At 51.8% G+C, this 22,642-nt stretch overlaps 1 protein-coding gene across 1 annotated transcript in view; it reads left to right on the forward strand.

The window, feature by feature from the left end:
- The first annotated feature begins 7,353 nt into the window (after positions 1 to 7,353).
- LOC127053838 (solute carrier family 22 member 6-like) overlaps positions 7,354 to 22,642 on the forward strand; it is a 34,380-nt gene continuing 19,091 nt past the window's right edge. Inside the window, exon 1 of the mRNA XM_050959156.1 lies at positions 7,354 to 7,380. Coding sequence (XP_050815113.1) covers positions 7,354 to 7,380 — 27 coding nt within the window. The remainder of the gene's footprint in view (positions 7,381 to 22,642) is intronic.

Below are 22,642 nucleotides of genomic sequence, written 5' to 3' on the forward strand. Positions count from 1 at the left end.
ATTAAGTAACCTCACTGGGCCACGTGACGCCCTTCCGGCCAACCCATTGGTCCCTTAAAAATAGAACCTGCGTCATTGCTGTAGGATGATGTCACCCTCAGCGGCCATTGGCTGGGCTGAGAGCAGGAGTCGGCCCAGTTTTAAAGGCACAGCGCGCTGCCGGCTGGACTGGGAGGAGCTCAGCAGGTAGTGCTCAGTTGCACCAGGGGTTGCTTCTACGGCTCAGACCTTTTGCACCTCCACGAGGAATTGCCCACATTGGTGCACCAGGGTGTTGCTCAAGTGACATGACTGCAGCTTCCACTGGGGGCCATTTGCACAGGAGGCAGCAGGGGCTGTGCAGCTGCACTGGGAACTGCTCACACGTTTGTACTAGGGGTCGCTCTGTTATTGCAGGAATTGCTTGCCCTGTTGCAGGAGGAATTGTTCACACGTGCCAGCAGAGCTTCTTACCTAGTTGTAGTGTGACTTGCACCGCAGGCCGCTCACATTATTGCATGGGGACATTCCCCGAACAGAGTGTGTGCAAGGTTTCTGATAGCTTCAAGTCAGGCATGTAAGAAGGTTTTGGCCTTGCAGTTGGACAGCGCCCATCCCCAGCGCTGGGAACATTAGCATTCATTATTTGAATCTGACATTATTACAACCTGATTTCCTCTGTGCTGCTTCAGACAGGGGCTTTCAAAATAAATGACAAGGGAGATTGGACACTTGAGATAGCATAAAGGGGTCTCAGTCGCAGCTGGTGAGGCTGGACAACTGCATCTCCTGTGGGGGTCCAACCACCAAACCCAAGAAATCCTACACTACCATCTTCAGAACAAACCAGAAATCATCCAGGGCAAAATTGCACCTTAAAGGCAGGAGGGAGTGTAATAACCTTAGTCCCAGATTTGGACCTTAGCGTCCAAGATATGGGGGTTAGCATGAAAACCTCCAAGCTTAGTTACCAGCTTGGACCTGGTACTTGCTGCCACCACCCAAAAAATTAGAGTGTTTTGGGGCACTCTGGTCCCCCTGAAAAACCTTCCCTGGGGACCCCAAGACCCAAATCCCTTGAGTCTCACAACAAAGGGAAATAATCCTTTTTCCCTTCCCCCCTCCAGGTGCTCCTGGAGAGATACACAGACACAAGCTCTGTGAACCCAAACAGAGTGAATCTCCCTCTCTGTTCCCAATCCTGGAAACAAAAAGTACTTTCCTATTCCCCCAGAGGGAATGCAAAAATCAGGCTAGCAATCCAACACACAGATCTCCCCGATTCCTTCCTCCCACCAATTCCCTGGTGAGTACAGACTCAATTTCCCTGAAGTAAAGAAAAACTCCAACAGGTCTTAAAAGAAAGCTTTATATAAAAAGAAAGAAAAATAAGTACAAATGTTCTCTCTGTATTAAGATGATACAACACAGGGTCAATTGCTTAAAAGAATATTGAATAAACAGCCTTATTCCAAAAAAATACAAATCAAAGCACTCCAGCACTTATATTCATGTAAATACCAAAGAAAAGAAACCATATAACTTACTATCTGATCTCTTTGTCCTTACACTTAGAAACAGAAGACTAGAAAGTAGAACTACTTCTCCAAAGCTCAGAGAAAGCAGGCAGGCAGAAAACAAAAGACTCAGACACTCAAATCCCTCCACCCAAAGTTGAAAAAATCCGGTTTCCTGATTGGTCCTCTGGTCAGGTGCTTCAGGTAAAAGAGACATTAACCCTTAGCTATCTGTTTATGACAGGGAGGAAGGGGGATTTTTTAGCTGATTAAAGCAGGAGGACCTAGGGTTTCTAGTCCTGGCACTGGGAGGGGAGAGTGGGCTAGAGCAGGGAGTGCGAGTTGATTGAAATCCTGCTCCACTTCCACAACAAACAGTAGGATCAGAGGCGATCTATATTCCTGGCTTTGCCACTGCCTCAGTTTCTTCCCTCTGTAGGAGGAGGATAATAGCACTTGCAGGAGATTGGCAAACCTTTACTAATGAATTTTCATTGTGTGCTTTGAGGTCCTCTACTAAGAGCACCTAGCTCTGGCAGAGTGCTATGTACTCTATTCCTTTGTAGTGGTTATGATACACCATGAGTGTTCAGAAACAATTATTAGTGGAACCATGGTTAACAATGCCTCCCTTCCCAGTGTTTATTTGCATAAATACTACAACCCCAGAACTTTGGAGTTCAGCCCAAATCCCCTCCAAAATAAGCCACCTAATTGTCAGGGGCCATGTTATTGATGCTTGCAGGAGCATGCCACACTAAATAGTTAAATCAGCATGCTGCCCCTTTGCAGCATGGGAGTTGTAGGCAGAGGGTGCATGACAGGGACTCTAGCCTATCATGCTGTTTCTCCTTCTTACTCTGTAGTCCAGCCCTAAGCTCCTGGATCTGTAATGGCTGCCTCTAGTGATGTACTGGATGGGCCAGGCCTGCTCTTAAAGGGGCCTATGAAGGTTTAGCGATGGGTCCCTCTCTAGCAGGGAATGAAAAATGCAGTTCTACACAGCTGTTGCCATGCAGGTGGCTGCTGCTTTGCACTGGGGAGGATTGCCCTGGACTGTATTGCACAAAAATGAGCTGTGCTAAACTTGGTTGAATTACATTGCACTGCTGTGCAACACACCAAAGAGAACTGCATTAAAGCTGGTGTGACAGCACAGAACTGTGTTGCATTCAGCTGAATTGCACTGCAGTGTCTCAATCTGGAGTGCAGTTAATTTCACTGGAATTCACACAGGGCCAAATTCTCTGGATGACTCCGTACAATCTCAATGATGTCACTGCATCTGTTCCATAGAAGCTTTTTGTAACAATGCACTGGCCTTTAAGGCCAGAGGGGATAGTTTGGGAGGCCATATACCCTGATTCCATGTGTCTGGGGACAGCAGATGAAGGTTGGAAAAATAATGGAAGTGACCATTAGGAAAGAAGAAATTGGTCCCAGGGAGCAATTAGTGTCTGGGAGGGTGTGACAGGTTCCCCAGGTGCAACCTGGATCTGGGGTACCCTGGCATACCAACCTAGGCTCCCTCTCACAGTGTAATGCTGTGACTAGCTAAAAACCTCTCCAAGTACTGCACTTACACAGCCATCCACAGGCAGGGACACACCCAGCTGAGTTATATGAATGCTTCTGCTAGCCGCTTATAAACTAACAATTGAGAGGCTCCAGTCAATTCCCCCAGCCTCGGACCCCAGGGCTGTATTGTATTGCCCTGGTCAGAAGCCTGACCGGTGTAAGTTTATTACCCAGTCTGCCCCTCCCTCAATGTGGAGAGGACATGCACCAGCTTTTGTTCACTGAGCAGATTTCCCAAGCGCTTCAACCAAAACACACCATTTAAGGTAAAATATAAAACGGATTGATTAACTACAAAAAGATAGATTTTACATGATTATAAGTAGTAAGCATAGAGATCAAAGTTGGTTACTTAAGAAATAAAAGTAAAATCACAACCTGAGCTCTATAAACTAGACAGGATTTGAATCAAGCAGTGTCTCACCCTGATGGTCTAGTTCCTTAATACACAAGCTGGGGTCCTCCTTTCCAGCCTGGAACCACCTTCCCAGTTCAGTCTTTGTTCTCCAGACATGTTTCCAGGTGTTGCGTTGTAGGGGAAATGAGGCCAAGTGATGATGTCACTTCCCCCTTTTTTTTTATAGTTTCTGTACCTGAAAGACTGATTGGGGGTTCAACAGGTCAAGACTTTTAAAATGATGCCTTACAAGGCATACTTTGTGCAAAACATATAATAATCATATCACCCTGGTAAATATGGGGGTGCCAGGGTATTGCTTTGGGGGTACAGAGTGTCACAAAGGGGGACGGTAATGGACCATCCCAAACCATTACTCCTTGAAGGGCCTAGGACCAGAAGCTTTGAGGAGTGGGCACAGCAAAACTCCACCCTCTCCCATCCAGCACAAACAAGGTTTGGAGTTTAGATCCCCCTGGGGAAGATCAAGAAACTGAACACTGATTGGCCAGATGACTCAAGAGGACGCTCCAAGCCCAGGAAAGGGGGGATTTGCTCAGATGGAGAGGAAAAGCTCAGGTGGGACACAGTCCCAGTGGGGAGGGCTTGTGAAACCCCTGAATCTGAGAGCAGGCCAGGCAGACCAGGACTGAAATCGCCCAGTCTCAAGAAGGAGGGCTGGGAAGCCCTGAACTTAAAAAGGGTAGCTGGTTAGTTTGAATTAATTAGCCCTAAGAAAGGGGGAATATTATTCTTAAAGACTCTGGGTATATCTGGATTATTCTCTGTACATATAGGGAAACTGAGGCAGGGAGCTTGGAGAGCTGTCCTAGGCCACAAGGGGCTGCTATAGGACAGCATCAATGTATAGCTTTGAACCTGTGAGCTACCAGGCACCCTCAACTACTCAGCTTCCCAAAGGTTCAAGCCCTAAATGAGAAGAGCATTTTGGCTCTGTGTTATAGAGTCATAGACTATCAGGGTTGGAAGGGACCTCAGGAGGTCATTTAGTCCAACCCCCTGCTCAAAGCAGGACCAATCCCCGGGGCAGATTTTTGCCCCAGATCCCTAAATGGCCCCCTCAAGGGTTGAACTCATAATGATGCAGTTGCATTGAAGCAGAAAGCACTCTGCTACATTTCATTTCACAGGCTACAGTTGCATGTAATTAGAAGCATTTCCTTGAAATGCAAGGGGCTGTACTGTGCTAGAGGGACAGGGGAAGTAGATGAATTGAGATGGAGGCTGTCACATTTAATTGCACCATGTTGAAATGCATTGGAGTAGGTCACATGGAGTAGAATTGCATTAGGAGACTCTTAGAAGCGGGATACCTGACTTGAGGGGCCGTGGGTGAAACTAGTGGTGGCAATGAGTGAAGGATACCTGACTGGAGGCTGCCCATGGGTGTAACCAGGGTGGTAGGGATGGGGGATAGCTGACTGAAGGCCCCATGGGTATGACCTGGGTGGCAGCGAAGGGGGGGATGCCTGGCTGGAGGGGCCCATGGGTGGAACCAGGGATGGCAGGTAAGTAGATATGGGGCTGGAGGGGCCCGTGGGTCTGATGTACCTGGGAATACACATTGAATCCCAGTTTCTAGGGCCCCAGCCCTGGGCTGGGCTATGGAGTTAGGGCAGGTCCCCCACACAGAGCCAGCCCTGGCCCCCACCAAGCCATGGCTTCATGTGTGGATGAACTTGTCTCCAGCAGGGAGAGGCGCTGTGGGCTAAGCTGAGCAGGGATTTGGGGCTCCTAAGCATCTTAAGGCTAATGGCTGAGGGAGGTGAAGGGAGAGTGGTCAGTCCAGAGGACAGAGATGGCACTTTGGATGGGGGATGGCTGGGCCCCACAGGGCAGGGCCATGAGGAAGTGCAGGGGGGCTGCAGGGAGGGGGGCAAGTGCTGTGCCCCTCCAAAGTCCCCATCCCCATGATTAGAGCAGCCCCCTGCTGAGACTCTGACAGCAAGGTCACCTCTGTCCCAGACACCCCCACCTCACCCTGTCCTTGCTGTCCCTTCCTCACTGTTGCTATGGGAGGCCTCCCCCATTCCTCTAATCTGCAGCCCCTACAGTTAGAGCATCGCTTTGTGCCCCTAGTGACTGCTTCACGTGTGTGACATACATACGTGTGTGTGCACGCACACGGGAATTCCCACATACATGCTGCTGTGCCTACCAGAGGGCAGCTGGTGCTGGTGGGAATTGTTGCCAAAGTGAGGTGGTTAAATGGGCAGAGAGGGTGTCCTCTGGGATACCTGGGGACTGCAAGGTGCTGGCAACCCAGCCCTACCCTGGGCCTACCTCAGAGGGACAGGGAGAGGGTATTGCAGAGTGCAATGCTGGGGGCAGACAGCTAAGCCCTGGACACATGCCATGGAGACGGTGGTGAGGGTGGGTGTGTGGGTGGAATGAGATATATCAGCACTTGACAGAGGATTTGTGGGCCAGTTCCGTCCTATCATATGATGAGTCTATGGCAGGTCTCAGCCTCTCTCCCTGGAGCTGGATTCCTGCTGGGAACCACCCCTTTCAGTGGGTGATGACTCTATCTGGTCTCAATCCATCTGCCCCCCTCTCTCTACACCCCGTGGGGCCAGCCCTTTGGCCCCTTGCTTAGGACCATTAACATTGAGACATTCGGGGGCTGATTTTGAGGGGGACCACCCCTTGCAGGTGTACCTCTCTCCCTCCCATTGCGACACGAGAGGATGTGGCCGGATGAGAAGTGGATGCACGGACCAGGCTGTGGAGGCCAAACTTCAGCAATAGGTGACTGAGTAGCAGAACTGAAGGCACCAAATTAGGGGTTGGGAGGTTATCTTAGTTCCCACAGGAAATGCGCTGATGTGTGACTCCAGTAGGAGGGTAATGATTAACCCTAAATGTGCTGTTCTGAAGTAAGAACGGGGGCATGCCTGTGGGGAGGTGGCCAGACCCAATCCCCTTGGAGCAAGATGTGGGGCGGGGGAAGGAAAGTTGTTTGCTGGATGGATGTGTCTTTAAAGGGATGATGTGAGGTTGTGGAGAAGATAGAAGAGAGTTAAGGGTTCAGAAGGTTAAAGGGGCAGAGACATAGAAAGGTAAATGAGGGCATAGCCAGGGCTCCTGGCAGGGGCTGAGACTTGACACAGCTTGTTGCACATGCGAGGCACATTGGCAAAGGATCCCCCACACCACCCAGGAGAAATGGTTCGGGGGAGCAGAGATGGGCAGGTCACCCCAGAATTGTCTCACTCTGCATCATTAGCAACACTCTTGACAGGGACTGTGACTAGTGCCAGCTTGCTGGGGGATGAGCCAGTGCTGGGGACAGTGCCAGTGTCTGCTCTCCAATGCCTGGGGCAGAACCAGTGCCCAGTCCCCAGTGCCAGGGCTGAGGCAGTGCCCAGTGCTGGGGACAGTGCCAGTGTCTGCTCTCCAATGCCTGGGGCAGAACCAGTGCCCAGTCCCCAGTGCCAGGGCTGAGGCAGTGCCCAGTCCGCAGTGCCTGGTCCCCAGTGGCTGTGCCCAGTCTGGCTCCAGCCTTCTCTCTTCAATCCCAGTCTCCAGTGCCTACTTCCCCCTGCCTCCATGCCAGCTTCTCCTCTGTTAGCAGCTGCCTCTAATTGTGGGGAGAAGAAGGGAGGGCACTCTGGGTTAGCAGCATAACATGGCAGGAGTCAATCGTTAACCCCCCTCTCCACCTTCCCCTCTGCTCGGTATATAAGGCAGCCAGGAGCTGGGAAGAGCTGCTCCTGGAGTGAACCTGTGCCCATCTCTCCCTGCAGGTGCTGGTCGCTATCTCTCCCTCGAGGTGCCCGTCTCTCCCTCCAGTCACAAGCCAGGAGGGGCTTGTGCCCATCTCCCCCACCATCTGGTGTCCCCTGCCACCCCCCAGCTATGGCATTTGGAGACCTCCTGGAGAAGGTGGGCAGTGCAGGTCCCTTCCAGCTCCTCTGTATCCTGCTGCTCACCGGGCCTGCCCTCCCCATTGCCAGCCACAACCTGGTGCAGAACTTCAGTGCCGCCTCCCCTGAGCACCAGTGCCGCCCTCTGCCGCCAGGCACCAACGCCAGCTGGGTGGGCAACACCACTGCAGCTCATGGGGGGCTCTCCCTGGTCCCGAGCCCAGAGAGGCGCTGTCACTTGGTGGGCACCCATGGGCAGCATCCAAGACCCAACGGTTCGCTGGGCAAGGCAGGCGAGACAGAGCCCTGCCAGGACGGGTGGTACTACGACCGCAGCACCTTCTCCTCCACCGTCATCACTGAGGTATGGCTGATAGCCCCCCTTCTTCCCTGCTGCCCCAAAGCAGAACCATGAGGTGGGGGGAGGGGATAGAGTGGGGATTGTGGGGAGAGAGGGGGTGGGGAGGTGGGGGATGAAGAGGGGCGGGAATTGGGAGGACGGTAGGGGAGAGAGAGAATGGGGAGAGTTAGGGAGGGGGCCAGAGAAGGGTGTGGGAGAAGGTTGGGTGCTGGGGGATACATGGCTATGGAGTTCCAGTCCCTCAGGTCAAGCCATTGACTGGAAGGGGGCCCCCTGGAGGCACCATACCCCGTCTCTGTGGGCACTGATTGTCTGTCTGTCTGCCAGTGGGATCTGGTGTGTGATCTGGGCCCCCTCCCGGCACTGGCACAGATGCTGTTCATGGCAGGGATGTTGCTCGGAGCCCTCCTTTTCAGAGTCTTCTCAGACAGGTGGGTGATGGGGGATGTCCCCTTGAAACTAATGTCCCCAATCCTGGATCAGATCCCCTCTCTCTGCTTCCCTGGCTCAGACCAATGGGCCCATCCAGCCTGGTATCCCCTCTACCCCCTCCCCCCGGATCAGACCAATGGGCCCATCCAGCCCAGTGTCCCCACACCCCTGCCGCCCTGGCTCAGACGCATGGTCCAACGTTAGGTCATTCCATGATGCATGGAAACACTCCCAGATGCACCCTACACTTGCGAGTGGTTTGCTCCTCACTTGTTGCTGGCTGGTTATTGATGCTCAGCTCTCCAGCACTGCCTGTTAACCATGGGTTGTGGGTGACAACCCCAGCTGTCAGCGAAGGCACGTCCGTCACTGATCGGCGCTCAGCACTCAGCCAACAGGCGTTAGCAAGGGCTGGTTATTAACAAGGAGGTCCCACGCTTTGCTGCTTCTGTTGGCCTAGCACTTGTACACACCGTGCATCCCTCCATCCCCTGCACAGCTCCCTCTGCTGCATCCAGCCCCTTCTAGTTCAGGGACTTGCTGCAAGCCCCCTACCGCCTCTCTCATGCCAGGGTCACCCGTTGTCCTCTACTGCCAGGGGCTGTGGGCACGCCCCCTTCCCCCCATGTACCCTCCCCCCATTGTTATTTGTCTGGGAGATGTCATTCCCCCACACACACACTCTGTTGGGAGGATGGGCAGAGCTGAGATGGAGTGTTGTCATGCTGCTAGTGCATTCATTGGTGCCCTCAGCCAGTTTTTTGTTCTCTGGTGCTTGAAGCTGGGGCTCTGCTAAAGTGCTGCTGGGGCTCCGTATACCATCCATTTCCCTCTTCCAGTTGTGCCCAAATTCCCCATAGCTGTTTTAGCCAGGGGTAGGCAAACCTTTTGTCCCGAGGGCCACATCTGAGAATAGAAATTGTATGGCAGGCCATGAATGCTCACAAAATTGGGGCTTGGGGTGTGGGAGAGGGTGAGGGCTCTGGCTGGGGGTGCGGGCTCTCGGGTGGGGCCAGAAAGGAGGAGTTCAGGGTGAGGGAGGGAGCTCCGGGCTGGGGCAGGGAGCTTGGGGGGTGCGGGCTCTGGCTCGGGGTGTGGGCTCTGGGGTGGGGCTGGGGATGAGTGTTGGGGGTGCAGGAGGGTGCTCTGGGCTAGGACTGAGGGGTTTGGAGGCCGGGAGAGTGATCAGGGCTGGGGCAGGGGATTGGGGCCCGGGAGAGGGGCAAGGGGGCAGGCTCCAGGCAGTGCTTACCTCAAGCAGTTCCCAGAAGCAGCGGCATGTCCCCACTCCAGCTCCTACATGAAGGTACAGGCAGGCTTCTCTGAGTGTTGCCCCGTCTGCAGGCGCTGCCCCTGCAGCTCCCGTTGGCCGCAGTTCCCGTCCAACAGGAGCTGCAGGGGCTATGCTTGGGGCGTGGGTAGCGTGCAGAGCCCCCTGGCTGTCCCTATGCATAGGAGCCGGAGAAGGGACATGCCGTTGCTTCTGGGAGCTGGGTAAGCCCCAGAACCTGCTTCCTGGCAGGAGCTTGAGGGATGGATTAAAACATCTGAAGATTTGAATGTGGCCCTGAGGCCGTAGTTTGCCCACCCCTGGTTTTAGCAAAATTGATGCCTGGAACGTTCCCTGAAATTCTGGGCTGGATCAGACACAGCACTCAAAGGTTATCATGTTGCAGACAGAACGAGAAATGCCAGGGCATTGAGTGAACGGCCAAGCTCGGTCAGTTACCGGCTATCAATGAACAATGATCAAGTGCTGGCCACTTGTTTCGATGATCAGTTATTTACCGTAATGATCAGTGAGCTGGGGCAGTTACTGTTGATCAGTGATTATCATCTGTCAGTTACTGGCTCCAAACAATCAGTGATGCTGATGGAGTGCTGCAGTCTCCTGTGGCAGTGAGTACCGCAGGTGAACAGTCTGACATATGAGAGCTGTGTTGCTCCCCCTGGGATCTCACCCTGGACACTCCCCCCTGTGATGCAGGTTTGGGCAGCGGGTCATCCTGCTGTGTTCTCTGCTGTTGGTGGCTGTCATGGGAACGGGGGCTGCCTTGTCCTCAGACTTCCTCACCTACTGCACCTTCCACGTGCTGAGCGGGGTTGGTCTGTCTGGCTTCCTCCTCAACTACATCTGCCTCAGTGAGTATCCCCAGGGAAGGGGAAATGGGACAGGGCCTTTCCCCTCTAGGGTCACCAGCTACAATCCAGCCCCAGGGCAGGGGGACCAACTGGCTTGTGGGGAATAAGATATGGAGCTTTCTGCTCCACTGGGCACCGTCTCCAATCTGGCCCTAGAGTCGGGGCTGGTTGGCTTCGGACGATGGGATATGAGGCCTTTCCTCACCAATGGGCACTGGCTCCACTCCAGCCCCAAAGCGGAGGGACTGGCTAGCCTAAGAGGATGAGGAATGGGGTATGGGGGCCTTCCCCATAGGGGGCACCAACTCCAATCCAGGTTAATGACACCCAGGGACTTTCCCCATCCAGTGTCGCGTTGTATAGCACGCAATGACTTTGCTGCGTTTCAGCCCAGTTTCTAGCAGGAAAATCTCGGCTGGCCCAAATTGTGGGAGGCTCGAGTGGGGAGTTTGAAAGGACCACAAAAATGAGCCTCTCCATCCCCAAGGCTGGTCTGGGCTGAGGCCCATGAGTGATGGGCGTGGGGAGGGGCTTGGACTGAGAAAGGAGCTCAGGAGTCACCCGCCAGCTCAGATGTTGCATCCCTCTGCCCCTGCCCGGGTCTGGAATGGGTCCCCACCAACTCCCGCACCCTAGTGGTGACATGGCTGAGTTACTGCAGCACGGCAGGCCAGGTGGTGCTGGCTGGCCTGGCCTACGGCATCAGGGACTGGCGCTGGCTGCAGCTGGCCATTTCCACCCCCTTCTTCATCTTCTTCCTCTGCGCCTGGTGAGTCCCCCATCCCCAGAAGGGCCTTGGAGAGGAGTGCGGTCCAGTGGTGAGAGCAGAGGGCTGGGAGCCAGGACTCCTGGGTCCTACTTTTTGCTTTGGGAGGGGAGTGGGGTCCAATGGTAAGAGCAGGGGGAGGACTGTGTTCTGTTCCCAGCCTGGCCACAGCTTAACTCTGTGACCTTGGTAGGGGGAAATCACATCCCCCCATGCCTCAGTTTCCCCGTCCATAAAACAGGGGGCTGAAGAAATGACAGAAAAGTGCTTTGAGATCCCTCAGGGATCAGCCCTGTCTGAGTGGCATCCCGGCTCTTCCCCTCCCCAGGTGGATCCCAGAGTCCGCATGCTGGCTCATTGTCAACCAACCTGCAATGGCGCTGAGCAACCTGCAACGGGTGGCCCGGATCAACCAGAAGCAGCTGGGTGGGGACAGCCTCTCCCTGGATGTGAGATGATGCCCTTTGACCCCTAGGGGGTCACAGCATGTCCCAGCCCTGATACACAGCTGGGGCTGGCCCTGGCAAGGGGGATGGGAGGTCCTTGGGGAAGCCCCAGTTGGATTGGCACCTGGCAAATCTCCTCGCTTGCATGGCACTGGGAGCTGGGAAAGCCGAAAGGGGGCAGGATCTTGTCCAAAGAGGAGCCCCCCCCAACACAGCGGGGGCAGTGAGGGGGTGGAAGTTCCTTTGTGGGCCATGGAGCTGGGGGGGCAAAGGAATGAGGGCAAGAGGGGCACATCACATGGGGCGAGGGCCCTGATCCAGTCTAGGGTTGAAAGGGCTTAATCTCTCCAACCATCCAGTTCTGTGCACACTCACGTGTCCATCCCTCCCTCCCCACACACACCTGTCCTCCATCCCTCCACACACACACCCATCCATCCCGCCCTCCCCACACACACACACCCATCCCTCCATCCCCACACACACCCTTCCATCTCTCCTTATCCACACACACCCGTCCTCCATCCCTCCCCAACCATATCCATCCATCCCTTCCTCCCCACACACATCCGCCCATCCCTCCATCCCCACACACACCCTCCATCCCTCCTTATCCACACACACCCGTCCTCCATCCTGCCCCGCACACACTCGTCCATCCCTCCCTCCCCACACAAATCCATCCATCCCTCCATCCCCACACACACCTGTCCTCCGTCCCTCCCCAACCATATCCGTCCAACCCTTCGTCCCCACACACATCCGCCCATCCCTCCATCCCCACACACACCCTCCATCCCTCCTTATCCACACACACCCGTCCTCCGTCCTGCCCCGCACACACTCGTCCATCCCTCCCTCCCCACACAAATCCATCCAACCCTCCATCCCCACACACACCCATCCTCCATCCCTCCCCAAACATATCCATCCATTCCTCCCTCCCCACACACATCCGTCCATCCCTTCACCCCCACACACACCTGTTCACCCCTCCATTCCCCCACACACCCATCCATCCCTCCTTATCCACACACACCCCTCCTCTGTCCCTCCCCAAACATATCCCTCTCTCCCTTCCCACACACACCCGTCCATCCCTCCCTTCTCACACATCCATCCATCTTTCCATCCCTCTCTCCCGCACACCCGTCCATCCCTCTGTCCCTCCCTCCCCATGCACACCCATCCATCCCTTTCACCCCACACACAACCATGCTTCCTTTCATTCCCACATACACCCATCCATCTCTGCCTCCCACACACACCCGCTCATCCCTCCCACACACACCCATCCATCTCTTCCTCCCACACACACCCATCCATCTCTTCTTCCCCGCAAACACCCATCCATCTCTCACACACACACTCGTCCCTCCCTCTCTTCCTCCCTCCCCACACACATCCATCCATTCCTCCTTACCCACACACACCTGTCCTCCCTCCCTCCCCACACACACCCGTCCATCTCTCCCTCACACACACCCATCCATCCCTCCCTCAATCTGTTGCTCTGGTGCTGGCCCTCTCCCAACATTCAGGGCTGGGATTTGCCCTCCCCCCAGTTACCCTCTCCCAGTGGCCAGGCTCCCAGGACAGACACCAAGGACAGAAGCCATGATTGAGGTATCGTGCTGAGCTCCTGCCCCCCAGCCTCAGCCCTGCGAGAGTCTCAGTTAGGGAAAGATGAGGGGTGGGGCTCTGGGGCTGGCTAGGTCCTGGGCTAGGCCAGTGGGGCCAAGGGAAGGGGCAAGTCAGTGTCCAGCCTCCTCCTCGCCTAGGGCCCTGAGTGGCCAGGGCACTGCTGAGCCACCTTCTCTCTCCTAGATGTTGGAGAAGGTCAGGGGCAGCCCCACTGGGAAAAGCACCTGCTCCTGCCTTCGCCTCTTCCGCACACCAGCCATGAGACGCATCTCCTGCTGCCTCATGAGTGTCAGGTAAGGGCCCTCTGCCCAACCAGCCTGCAGCTCAGAGCCTCCAGCACCAGGGAGTGATCCTCCCACTCCCTGGAGGGGATGGACAGAGCCATATATCCTCTGCGGGATAAGAGTACCTTTCGGGGCACAGCTAGATGGTGCTGGGTGGAGGGGTAGGGTTGGAACTGGATAGAAGGTCAGCTGTGGTGATACACAGAAAAGGAGAAGAGGATCCATGTGGAGAGGGAGGGATGGACAGATAGTCCAACGTCAAGATAGTCAGGATTTAGTAATGAGGATGGATGGACACAGATACATCTTCCTGGATCTAAGGAGGGGATGGAGTGTCTGAGGGACTCAGGTCCTCTGCGAGGATGGATGGATGGATGGACACAGCTAAATCTCTGAGAAGGGGTGGAAGGATGGACAGAGGGACACATCTGTGAGGATGGATGGGGGGAGGGATGGACACAGATGTATCTAGAAGGATGGATGGGGAAGGGTGGACACAGATGTATTTAGGAGGATGGATGGCAGGAGGGATGGACACAGATGTATTTAGGAGGATGGATGGGGAAGAATGGACACAGATGCATCTAGGAGGATGGGCAGCGGGAGGGACAGACACAGATCTATCTAGGAGGATGGACAGGGGGAAGGGTGGAAACAGATATATCTAGGAGGATGGATGGGGAAGGGTTGGACACAGATGTATCTAGGGGGATGGACGGCGGGAGGGATGGACACAGATGTATCTAGGAGGATGGATGGGTTGTTTATACCCCTTCTGTCACAACCTTGCTGAGCTCTCCATGTCACTTGTGAGTCCTGCCCTCTGACTCATCTCCGCTCTGCTCAGCAGCTTCTCCACCAACCTGTCTTACTTGGGCTCTCCATGGACCTGCCGGCCTTTGGCCTGGACATCTTCCTGGTGCAGACATTTTTCCCCTACATTTTCCCCTACATTTCTAGCTTTAGGCATGCATGTATACTAAAAGGTGTCTAGTTTCTAGTTGTTAAAAGAAGGGGATGGGTTGCTCGAGTGAATAATTTATGACGCGACGGAACTGTCTATATAGGCTTATACTAAGATGTAAAGAGCGGGCTGGTTCTCTCTGGAGACGAGCTGCTCTCTATTGATGCGTGCACTTGTCAATAAAGAGCTTTTGATCAGACCTTGCTGGTGTTGCCTGTCTCTCTCGTGGTCAGACAACGAACTTTGCCGTCTGGGGGTTAGAGTCCCTGACATCTTTGGTGACTCCGCCGGGACCCGTCTGACTCTCCGGGGGGGAATCGGACCCTGAGGCAACGCAGCGCGCATCCTCCGGTTTAGAGGAGCCTTGCCTGGTGATCTGATCTCTGCGTTGGCGATAAGGCGTGTTCTGTGAACCAGCTGAAGCTCGTAGAAATCCAGCAATGTCCACCTACCCGTTGAGTAGGGTCAGGTTGTCAGGGTTAGAGTCCCTGACAACTTAGGTCTGGGTTAGAGTCCCAGTCCAGGTTTGTGCAGGATCCAAGTTGTCTGGGTTAGAGTCCCAGGCTGGGTTTGAGTCCCAGTCCAGGTGTTCGAGTCCCTGGAGAGGTAAGCGAGCGCTTGACGCGGGGAGGTGGGGGTTAGAGTCCCTTTACCTGGACCCGGGGAAGAGGGGTTAGAGTCCCTTCACGAAGAGGGGTTAGAGTCCCTTCACTAAAATGGGACAAGTTGGCAGTAAGTGACCGGGGGACGCCCCGTTGTCTCTGATACTTAGAGATTGGAAAGAGATTTCTGAGACTGCTGGTCTAGTTAAATTTAAGATGAGAAATCTGTGTTGGATCCAATGGCCATCATTTACCTTTCATTTGTCCCCGACTAGAGACTGGCCGGAGGGTGAAACCTTTTCCACAGATAGGATGAACTCCTTAAGGGATATTTTGGTTTATCTTAGGCCGGCACAAATGGATTTCTTGTTTGTATGGTATAATTATAAACCCATGGAGGGACGGGTAGCTTTTGAAGCTGTTTGTATGGAGAGCTCTTGTAAAAAAATCCCCCACCAAAAGCAGGTTAGGGACAGTTCAGGGACAGAGGAGAATCAAGGGGGAGCTCAGAGTGATGTTCCCTCATCTTCAGAGGAATCAGGCAGCCTCACCCCCTCTGTGCAGCCTCTAGCCAGCCTTTTGCAAACTTGGTCAGGGACTGCTTTTCAAACACCCTCAGTATTACAGCAGCCCTCGTCCTCGCCCTTGTGGACCCCCACTAAGTTACTTAACTCCATGAGGGAGAATGTTTCTGAGACACCCCTGATATTACAAGCCTCGTTGAGAACTTATCTGGTTCTACTGGTTGCTGGGGAACATGAGATGGTTTTACCCATACCCTGTTTGCAACTTCAGATTTGTTTAACTGGCAGTGCACTATGCCTCACTTATAAGACAATCCTGAGGCAGTGGAAAGACTGTTCTGCACAATCTTTTTCACTCATGTGCCCACTTGGGCAAATGTAAATCAGTTATTAGATACTCTCATGACAGAAGATGAAAGACAAAAAGTAAAAGAAAAATCTGCAGCTCATTTGAATGCACCTTGGCTAATTACCGACCCTAATTGGAATCCCAATAATCCAGCTCAAAAGACAAAGTTGGATGGATTTTTGAAAGCTGTTTTGAATGGTATTAGAAATGCAGGGGAGGCTACTCCAAATTGGAGCAAGGTGACTGCTTGTGTTCAGCATCCAGACAAGCACCCCTCTGACTTTTGTGCTCGACTGATTTGTGAAGTTAAAAAGCATGGGAATTTAAATCCTGAAACTGATCATGGAAAGGAAATGGTTAAAATGGTTTTCATGTCACAATGTGCAAAGGATATTGCAAAGAGATTTAGAGAACATCCAGATGGTACGCAAGGGAAAAGTTTGTCTGAAGTAGTTAGCATTGCTACTAGAATGTTTAATGGGAGAGAGGAAAAAAAAAAAAAGGACATAAGGAAGGGTGGGGGCTAGTTAAGAAGCCCACCCTCCTAGCTAAACTGGTAGTGGAACAAGCCGGTGCCTATGGAAGGGACAGTTCAGTGAGAAAAGCAGGATCGGGCCCAGGCGGGCAGGCAACAGACAGAGATTGGAAAACAGGTTGGAAAACTTTGAGGGTGTAGTGGAAGGAAGGAGTAGGTAAGTGTAAGCATGGAGATTTCAAATACCCAGGACTTACTTGAAATGGTGATTTGAGTTGATAAAAGTGGCTGTTGAGAGACAAGCAAGTGATTTAAGGAAGAGTGAGAAGTTAACTCTGTAGTTGCTGGAGGAAATAGCAGTTGAACTTTGTAAAAATGCTAAAGAGGAAAGTTCTTGGTGTCTTTGAAATGTTTGTAAATAAATTGAGGCAAAGAAATTGTTAATTGCAATCATTTAGAATTTAGTTAAATTAGCTGAAGAATGTATATAGTGCTATGTAATTGAAATTTTATTAGGCTCTAAGGGCACTATAAGTGGTGATGTTTTCTTTCAGTGTTTGAAAGCAGGAGTTAAAAGTAAAAAGCAAGCCAAAAAGCATCTGTATTAATGCAAATTATCTAACTGATAAGGTAGGAGCCACTGAAACCTGGGCTGCCTATAAAACACATAAAATATGGGGTAATTCCTCTGTTTTTCCTGAAATCAACAAGGGTATTTGTCTATTTTAAGCAATGATTGACTGCCCAGAAGGGGTAAACCTCTGTTTTTTTGTCTTTCAGATAATCAGAGAAAACTGATGCCAGCTGAACAGCATTCAACGTACCATGCATTTACTAGCACAATAGGAATTATGTTTTGTGTTCTATGTTCTGTCTTGTGGTGTTTGTCTTGTGGCCAGAATTGTTGCGTTTAGTGTTTTCATGGGATGGTCTGGTTTGGAATCAGGCAAAAAGATTAAATTAAAATGCAGATACTTGTTTTATTCAACTTGGAATACAGAGTGTTTAAATAAACCAGGAAAATGTAATATACTAAAGTCTAATACATTTCCTTAAGTAAGGAAAAGAAACTTCATTGGCTAAATTGTTAATTGCAAAAATTATTGTTAAAATTTGCATACCAACAATCTTTGAAAGCAAAGACATGAAAAGTTAACCCACTCTCCATATTGTACATGGGATCCTTCTGGCTACCTCAGAGGGCTGGGGATGGTGGGAAGCTATTGGACTAGAGGTTGTATATTAAGTGAACTCCTCAAAGTAGGTGCGCTTGTCCTGGCCTGTTGCTCCAAAGTTCTGTAATAAAGTTATTATAGTGGAAGGGTATATGTGGCATACATTGAATAATAAGACTAATGTACTGTATAATGGCAATGTTTATGTGTTCATGGTTGGGGAAAAGGTGTATAAGTAAAAAGTGGAAGTTTCCTTTGTAGGATAAAAGAAGACAAGAAGGTAAGAAGAACAAAGAACAGAATAAGTTAACTGGAAAAAAAATAGCAAGTTCAGGCTATAGATAGGACACTGACTCCATTCACAGTCAAGACTTGGCTGACAACCAGGAAAAGGAGGGCTTGAATATGCCCAAACAGCAATGAGATCTGCAAAACACTGCCAGGCACTAATGAAATGTGTTAGGTTTCTTTTCTCACAGGTAAAGAAGCGCTACCCAAAGACCCTAGCAGCCCTGCCATTACTTGGAACCAGGAAACCGGATTGATGTAGAGGTCCACCAGCGAAAGACTGCTTTGGCTCCATGCTGGAAAGGCTGTTATTAAGCCCTGCCGATACCGACACCGCTGTAAAGTGCCAAAAATTGACTGCTTGGACCCAAGATTCTCACTGCAAAAAGACCCCTCCACCTCGGGAGAATTCTCCTACTGATGATTAGCCTGTTTCTCCTTCTAGCTCCACTGTGCCTTCTGGACAGTAGGGAAAAAGTACAAGGTGAAGTGCTAGTAACCTCTCCCTTGTCCACTGACAGATCTATTGTGCTTTTGAATTTTTCTAGAAAAAGCAAAACCATTACAGGGTGATGTGCTAGTAACCTCTCCCCTGTAGGATGCTGCACCACAACTGTTTTGGGAAAGAAGAAGGAACACTCACTCCACTGAAATTGCCAAAGTCCAGGAATTCCTAACTAGAAAGGACATTAAGAACTGACCCTGGTGAAGAAACAAAGAATTGTACACTGGCAGGAAGAAATTTGTGGGACCCATGCTTGGGAATGTGGTATTGATTGGATTTTGGGGTTTATTCTACAGGCTGTGCCCTGTGTTCTGGATAAATCCTTCAGCATGTATTGCTCTCTCTAACTGGATTTTAAATAACAAGTACCCGAAGAGTTTGTTCTGCCACTGGAAATTTTACCTGTATTGAAACCATTCCAGTGACTAATAATGTAACCCCCTGCTATGCTATTAATGTCAATGCCTTTTAAAAGTACCTGAAAATAGTTAAATAACAGATGTAATATAGTACTACACCAAGGAAAAATGGTATTAAATATTACTGAGGCTGGGAAGGCATTGCAGTGGGATCTAGTATGTTTGGAAATTCAGGATTTCCTGAATGACCAGCTGATGGCCATTCGGGGTGATCTTGAGTACCAGACTTGGCCCACTGCCCTTACAGACACATCAGGAGTACCATCTGATCTGTGGTCATGGAGATATACTAAAGACTTTCTGGGTGGAAGTGTGAACATTTACAGTGCTCCTTCCAAGCATTTGGACCGGGGGGTGTGGGCTTCCACATACTGAATCCTGACGGGTCCATGGGGAGGATGCGCATGGGACTGGATTATTCACGGAAACATCTGGGAAATTAGACCACTTGGTGTACCTAACTGATTTATAGTCAGTGCCCCAATCCCTTAGTTGTCAGACAAACAGGATTCCACTCTTTTGTCCGTGCACTCATTCCTGGATTGTGGGTGGCTAAGCTCAAGAGAGAAGTTGTAAATATTTCTGCAGAGCTTGAAAAAACAGCTAATGCATTAATAGACGCTTTCCAAAAGTTGCAATGAGAAACTGATGAAGTAGCAGAAGTAACTTTGCAAAATAGACGTGTGCTAGATGCCATGAATGCTGAATTAGGGAGGGGCTTGTGCTCGCATCGGGGAAAAACGTTGCTTTTCTGTTAATCACTCTGGCTTAATTGACAAGGATTTACAAGCTATTAAGAATGTTGCTGTTGTTTTCCATGCTGTATCTCTTGATCACACTTTTAGTTTTGAGGACCACCTCCCAGACCTTGCGTCATGGTTTACTAGCCTCTCCCGTACAATTGTTAAATGGATATGTGTCCCAAGAGTCCCGTTATGGTCCTCTAGGGACAAAGGGGGGATTGTTAGGCCTGAATAAAGATATTGCAGACACAACCAGGTATGCCAACCTCACCAAAGTCAGGCTAACAGAGGTTTGTGGGTAATTCCTGAGTGGAAAACACTGAGAAGCAGCAGCATGTCTCACAAGCGCTGGGAAAAAGTGAGATAAGAGAGAAGCTGCATTCCTGGCATAGTACCAGATGTGCTGTGTTAGGGCAGCTCCTTCGAAGAACTGATAAGAGCCCTAGTTTCCCAGTCTCCTTGTTTTCACTCCCTGGTTTTGTTCTTTGTTTGTTTTTAACTCCCCTACATTTCTAACTTTAGGCATGCATGTATACTAAAAGGTGTCTACTTTCTAGTTGTTAAAAGAAGGGGGTGGGTTGCTCCAGTGAATAATTTATGACGCGACGGAACTGTCTATATAGGCTTATACTAAGATGTAAAGAGTGGGCTGGTTCTCTCTAGAGACGAGCTGCTCTCTATTGATGCGTGCACTTGTCAATAAAGAGCTTTTGATCGGACCTTGCTGGTGTTGCCTGTCTCTCTCGCGGTCAGACAACGAACTTTGCTGTCTGGGGGTTAGAGTCCCTGACACCGTCGTGTCCGGCATCGCCGCCTGCTTCCTGCCAGAGATGCACAACGTCCCCCTGCTGGACAAAATAGAAGAAGTGGAGAACAGGTGTGAGTCACAGGCTGCTGGGGTACATCTCCCGCTGCCCTTTCCCCCTGCAAACCTCTTTTCCTTCCCCATCAATCCCTTCCCACCTGCCCTTTCCATCCTTTTCACTCTCTCCCTCTTTTGTTCCAGAGCCATGAGGAAAGGCAAGGAGGCGATCGCCGAGGAGACCATGGCTCACATTGTCCACTCAACCAGGATCTGAACAGCCTTCCCCGCCCCCAGAGCTCCTAGTCCTGGCCCCCCCAGTGCACAGGTGCAGGCTGCACCAAAGGGCCCACATGAGAGAAGGAGCCACCTGCTGCTCCCTTTGCAACTTAGGAATCAGCCCCCTCAAAGAGACAGGGCAAATGTGGGGTTGGGGGCTTCTGAGTTGTGCCACTGAGCTGCCCCCTAGTGGGGGACCTACGCCACACATGCAGGCAGCCTGTGGAGCATGGACAGAGCAGGGAGACACCTCCCCGAAAAACACTGCCAAGTGTAACTGTACCGGCTCCCCTTGCTGGTGTATATTGGCCTGACACCCGCCCCGCCCTCCAGCCAGGTGGGGCTTTAAACTGTCTCCTGTGGGTGGTGTGTATTGGCCTGACACCTGCCCCTCTCCGGCCTGGTGTGACTGTGAACTGGCTCCCTCTGGTGGTGTATTTTGGCCTGACACACACCCCTCCTCCGGCCTGGTGGGGCTGTGAACTGGTGGTGTATATTGGCCTGACATCCACCCCTCTAAAGTGACCCTCCCTACTGGGGGAGGGGAGCTCCGCATCTGTGGCCCAGCCAGCCAGCAATGATGGTTCATGAGATGCAGGTTTCTGTCCTCCTGTGAGCTGAAACCCAGCCAACAGATTTCATAGCTGCTGATGAGCCACTACCAAGCTGGGCTTGGATTGGATCCTGTGGCCGAACTGATGCTCTGACCCCCTTTGGGGCAAATTAAGCAGCGTGGGGAGAAGGACTTGGGGGCTCTGAAGGTGTCGAGGGTGCCCTATTAGGTGCAGGGAGTTGTGGGGCAGCTAGGCAGCTCAGCGAGGTTGTACAGGAAGTGGGCTATCCAAACTGCAACATTCATCAATGGGGCTGGAGTTTGGAGTGACCCTTCGGTGTTGGGTATGAGCCCCCAGGCAGCAGGGACTGGATGTGTGTGTGTGGGGAGGTGCCTAGGTGAGATTTCCTGCACCTCTTCCTGCGGCCTTCTGTATATTTTATAAATGTACTAAGAAATGTACTCAGCCACACTAAGAAATTTCCGTTGCTCCTGATTCCTGCACACCAACCACCCCATGGAGTCAGGGCTGGAGCTCCTCTGGAAATAAGGGCAGGAGCATGTTTCTCCCTCCAGAAAGTGTTGATATTTTCAGCAAAAATCTAAGAATTTTGATTCTAAAATACCACTTCAGTGCCTTATGGGAGATGTAGTTTGGCAGCCTCCTGATCCTGTCTTCTCTGTGAGATGGATGCCCTGGTCAGACTACATCTCCCATGATGCATCATGGTCTTCCCTCTTGTAGATGGGAAGGGAATGCATCTTGGGAATCCCTGACTGGTGCATCATGGGTGATGTAGTTTGAGTGCCTCATGCACCCATTCTCCTCTAGGCTGGGCTCCCAGTATAAACTGCATTTTCTCATGATGCACCACACTCTTCCCCACATGAGGATGATGGGTGTCAGAAGCAGGAAGGCTCCTGCAGGGATGCTGGGGACTATGTACATAGTAGTTTCCATACCCTAAAGAAGCTGCCTCAAGTACTGGCTACTAGCAGAAGGGCGATGGATGTCTAGCGGTATGAGCACCCTCATGTTACATCTGTGCTGTGGTAGGAGATTAGATCCCCTAGGGGGAAGATTGGAAGGGACAATATAGCTCTGGATACCAGGTGAGTCTCCTGTTCTGGGCATCCCAAACAGTAATCACCAATCTATCTGGGGTGGCAGGACTTCCAAGAGGTAGTGAATGGGTGTAGGGCTAGGGAGGGGTAGATGGGGGTACCCCAGGGATGGGTGATTGGAGGGGCAGAGATGGGTGCCCCAGTGGCTGGGGTGGGGCAGAGAAGAGGGATGTGCAGTGATAGATCAACAGACCCACAGTTTAGGCTGTAGGGGGATGTAAGAAGTGCATGTGGGTCTTATCCAGGGTGATTTTAGATGATCTCTGAGGTTTGCTATTGGGCTGGCCCTGGACTGGAAGATCTCCTTGGGCTGGTGCCTGCAGGGGCATTCTTGGCCCCGATCCCTCCTGGGGGTGTAAGCAGTGCCCCCTGCCCACAGAGATACCGCACTGCCCACCCCCAG

This window comes from Gopherus flavomarginatus, chromosome 6 (assembly GCF_025201925.1).
Source record: "Gopherus flavomarginatus isolate rGopFla2 chromosome 6, rGopFla2.mat.asm, whole genome shotgun sequence".
Classification (NCBI taxonomy): domain Eukaryota; kingdom Metazoa; phylum Chordata; order Testudines; family Testudinidae; genus Gopherus; species Gopherus flavomarginatus.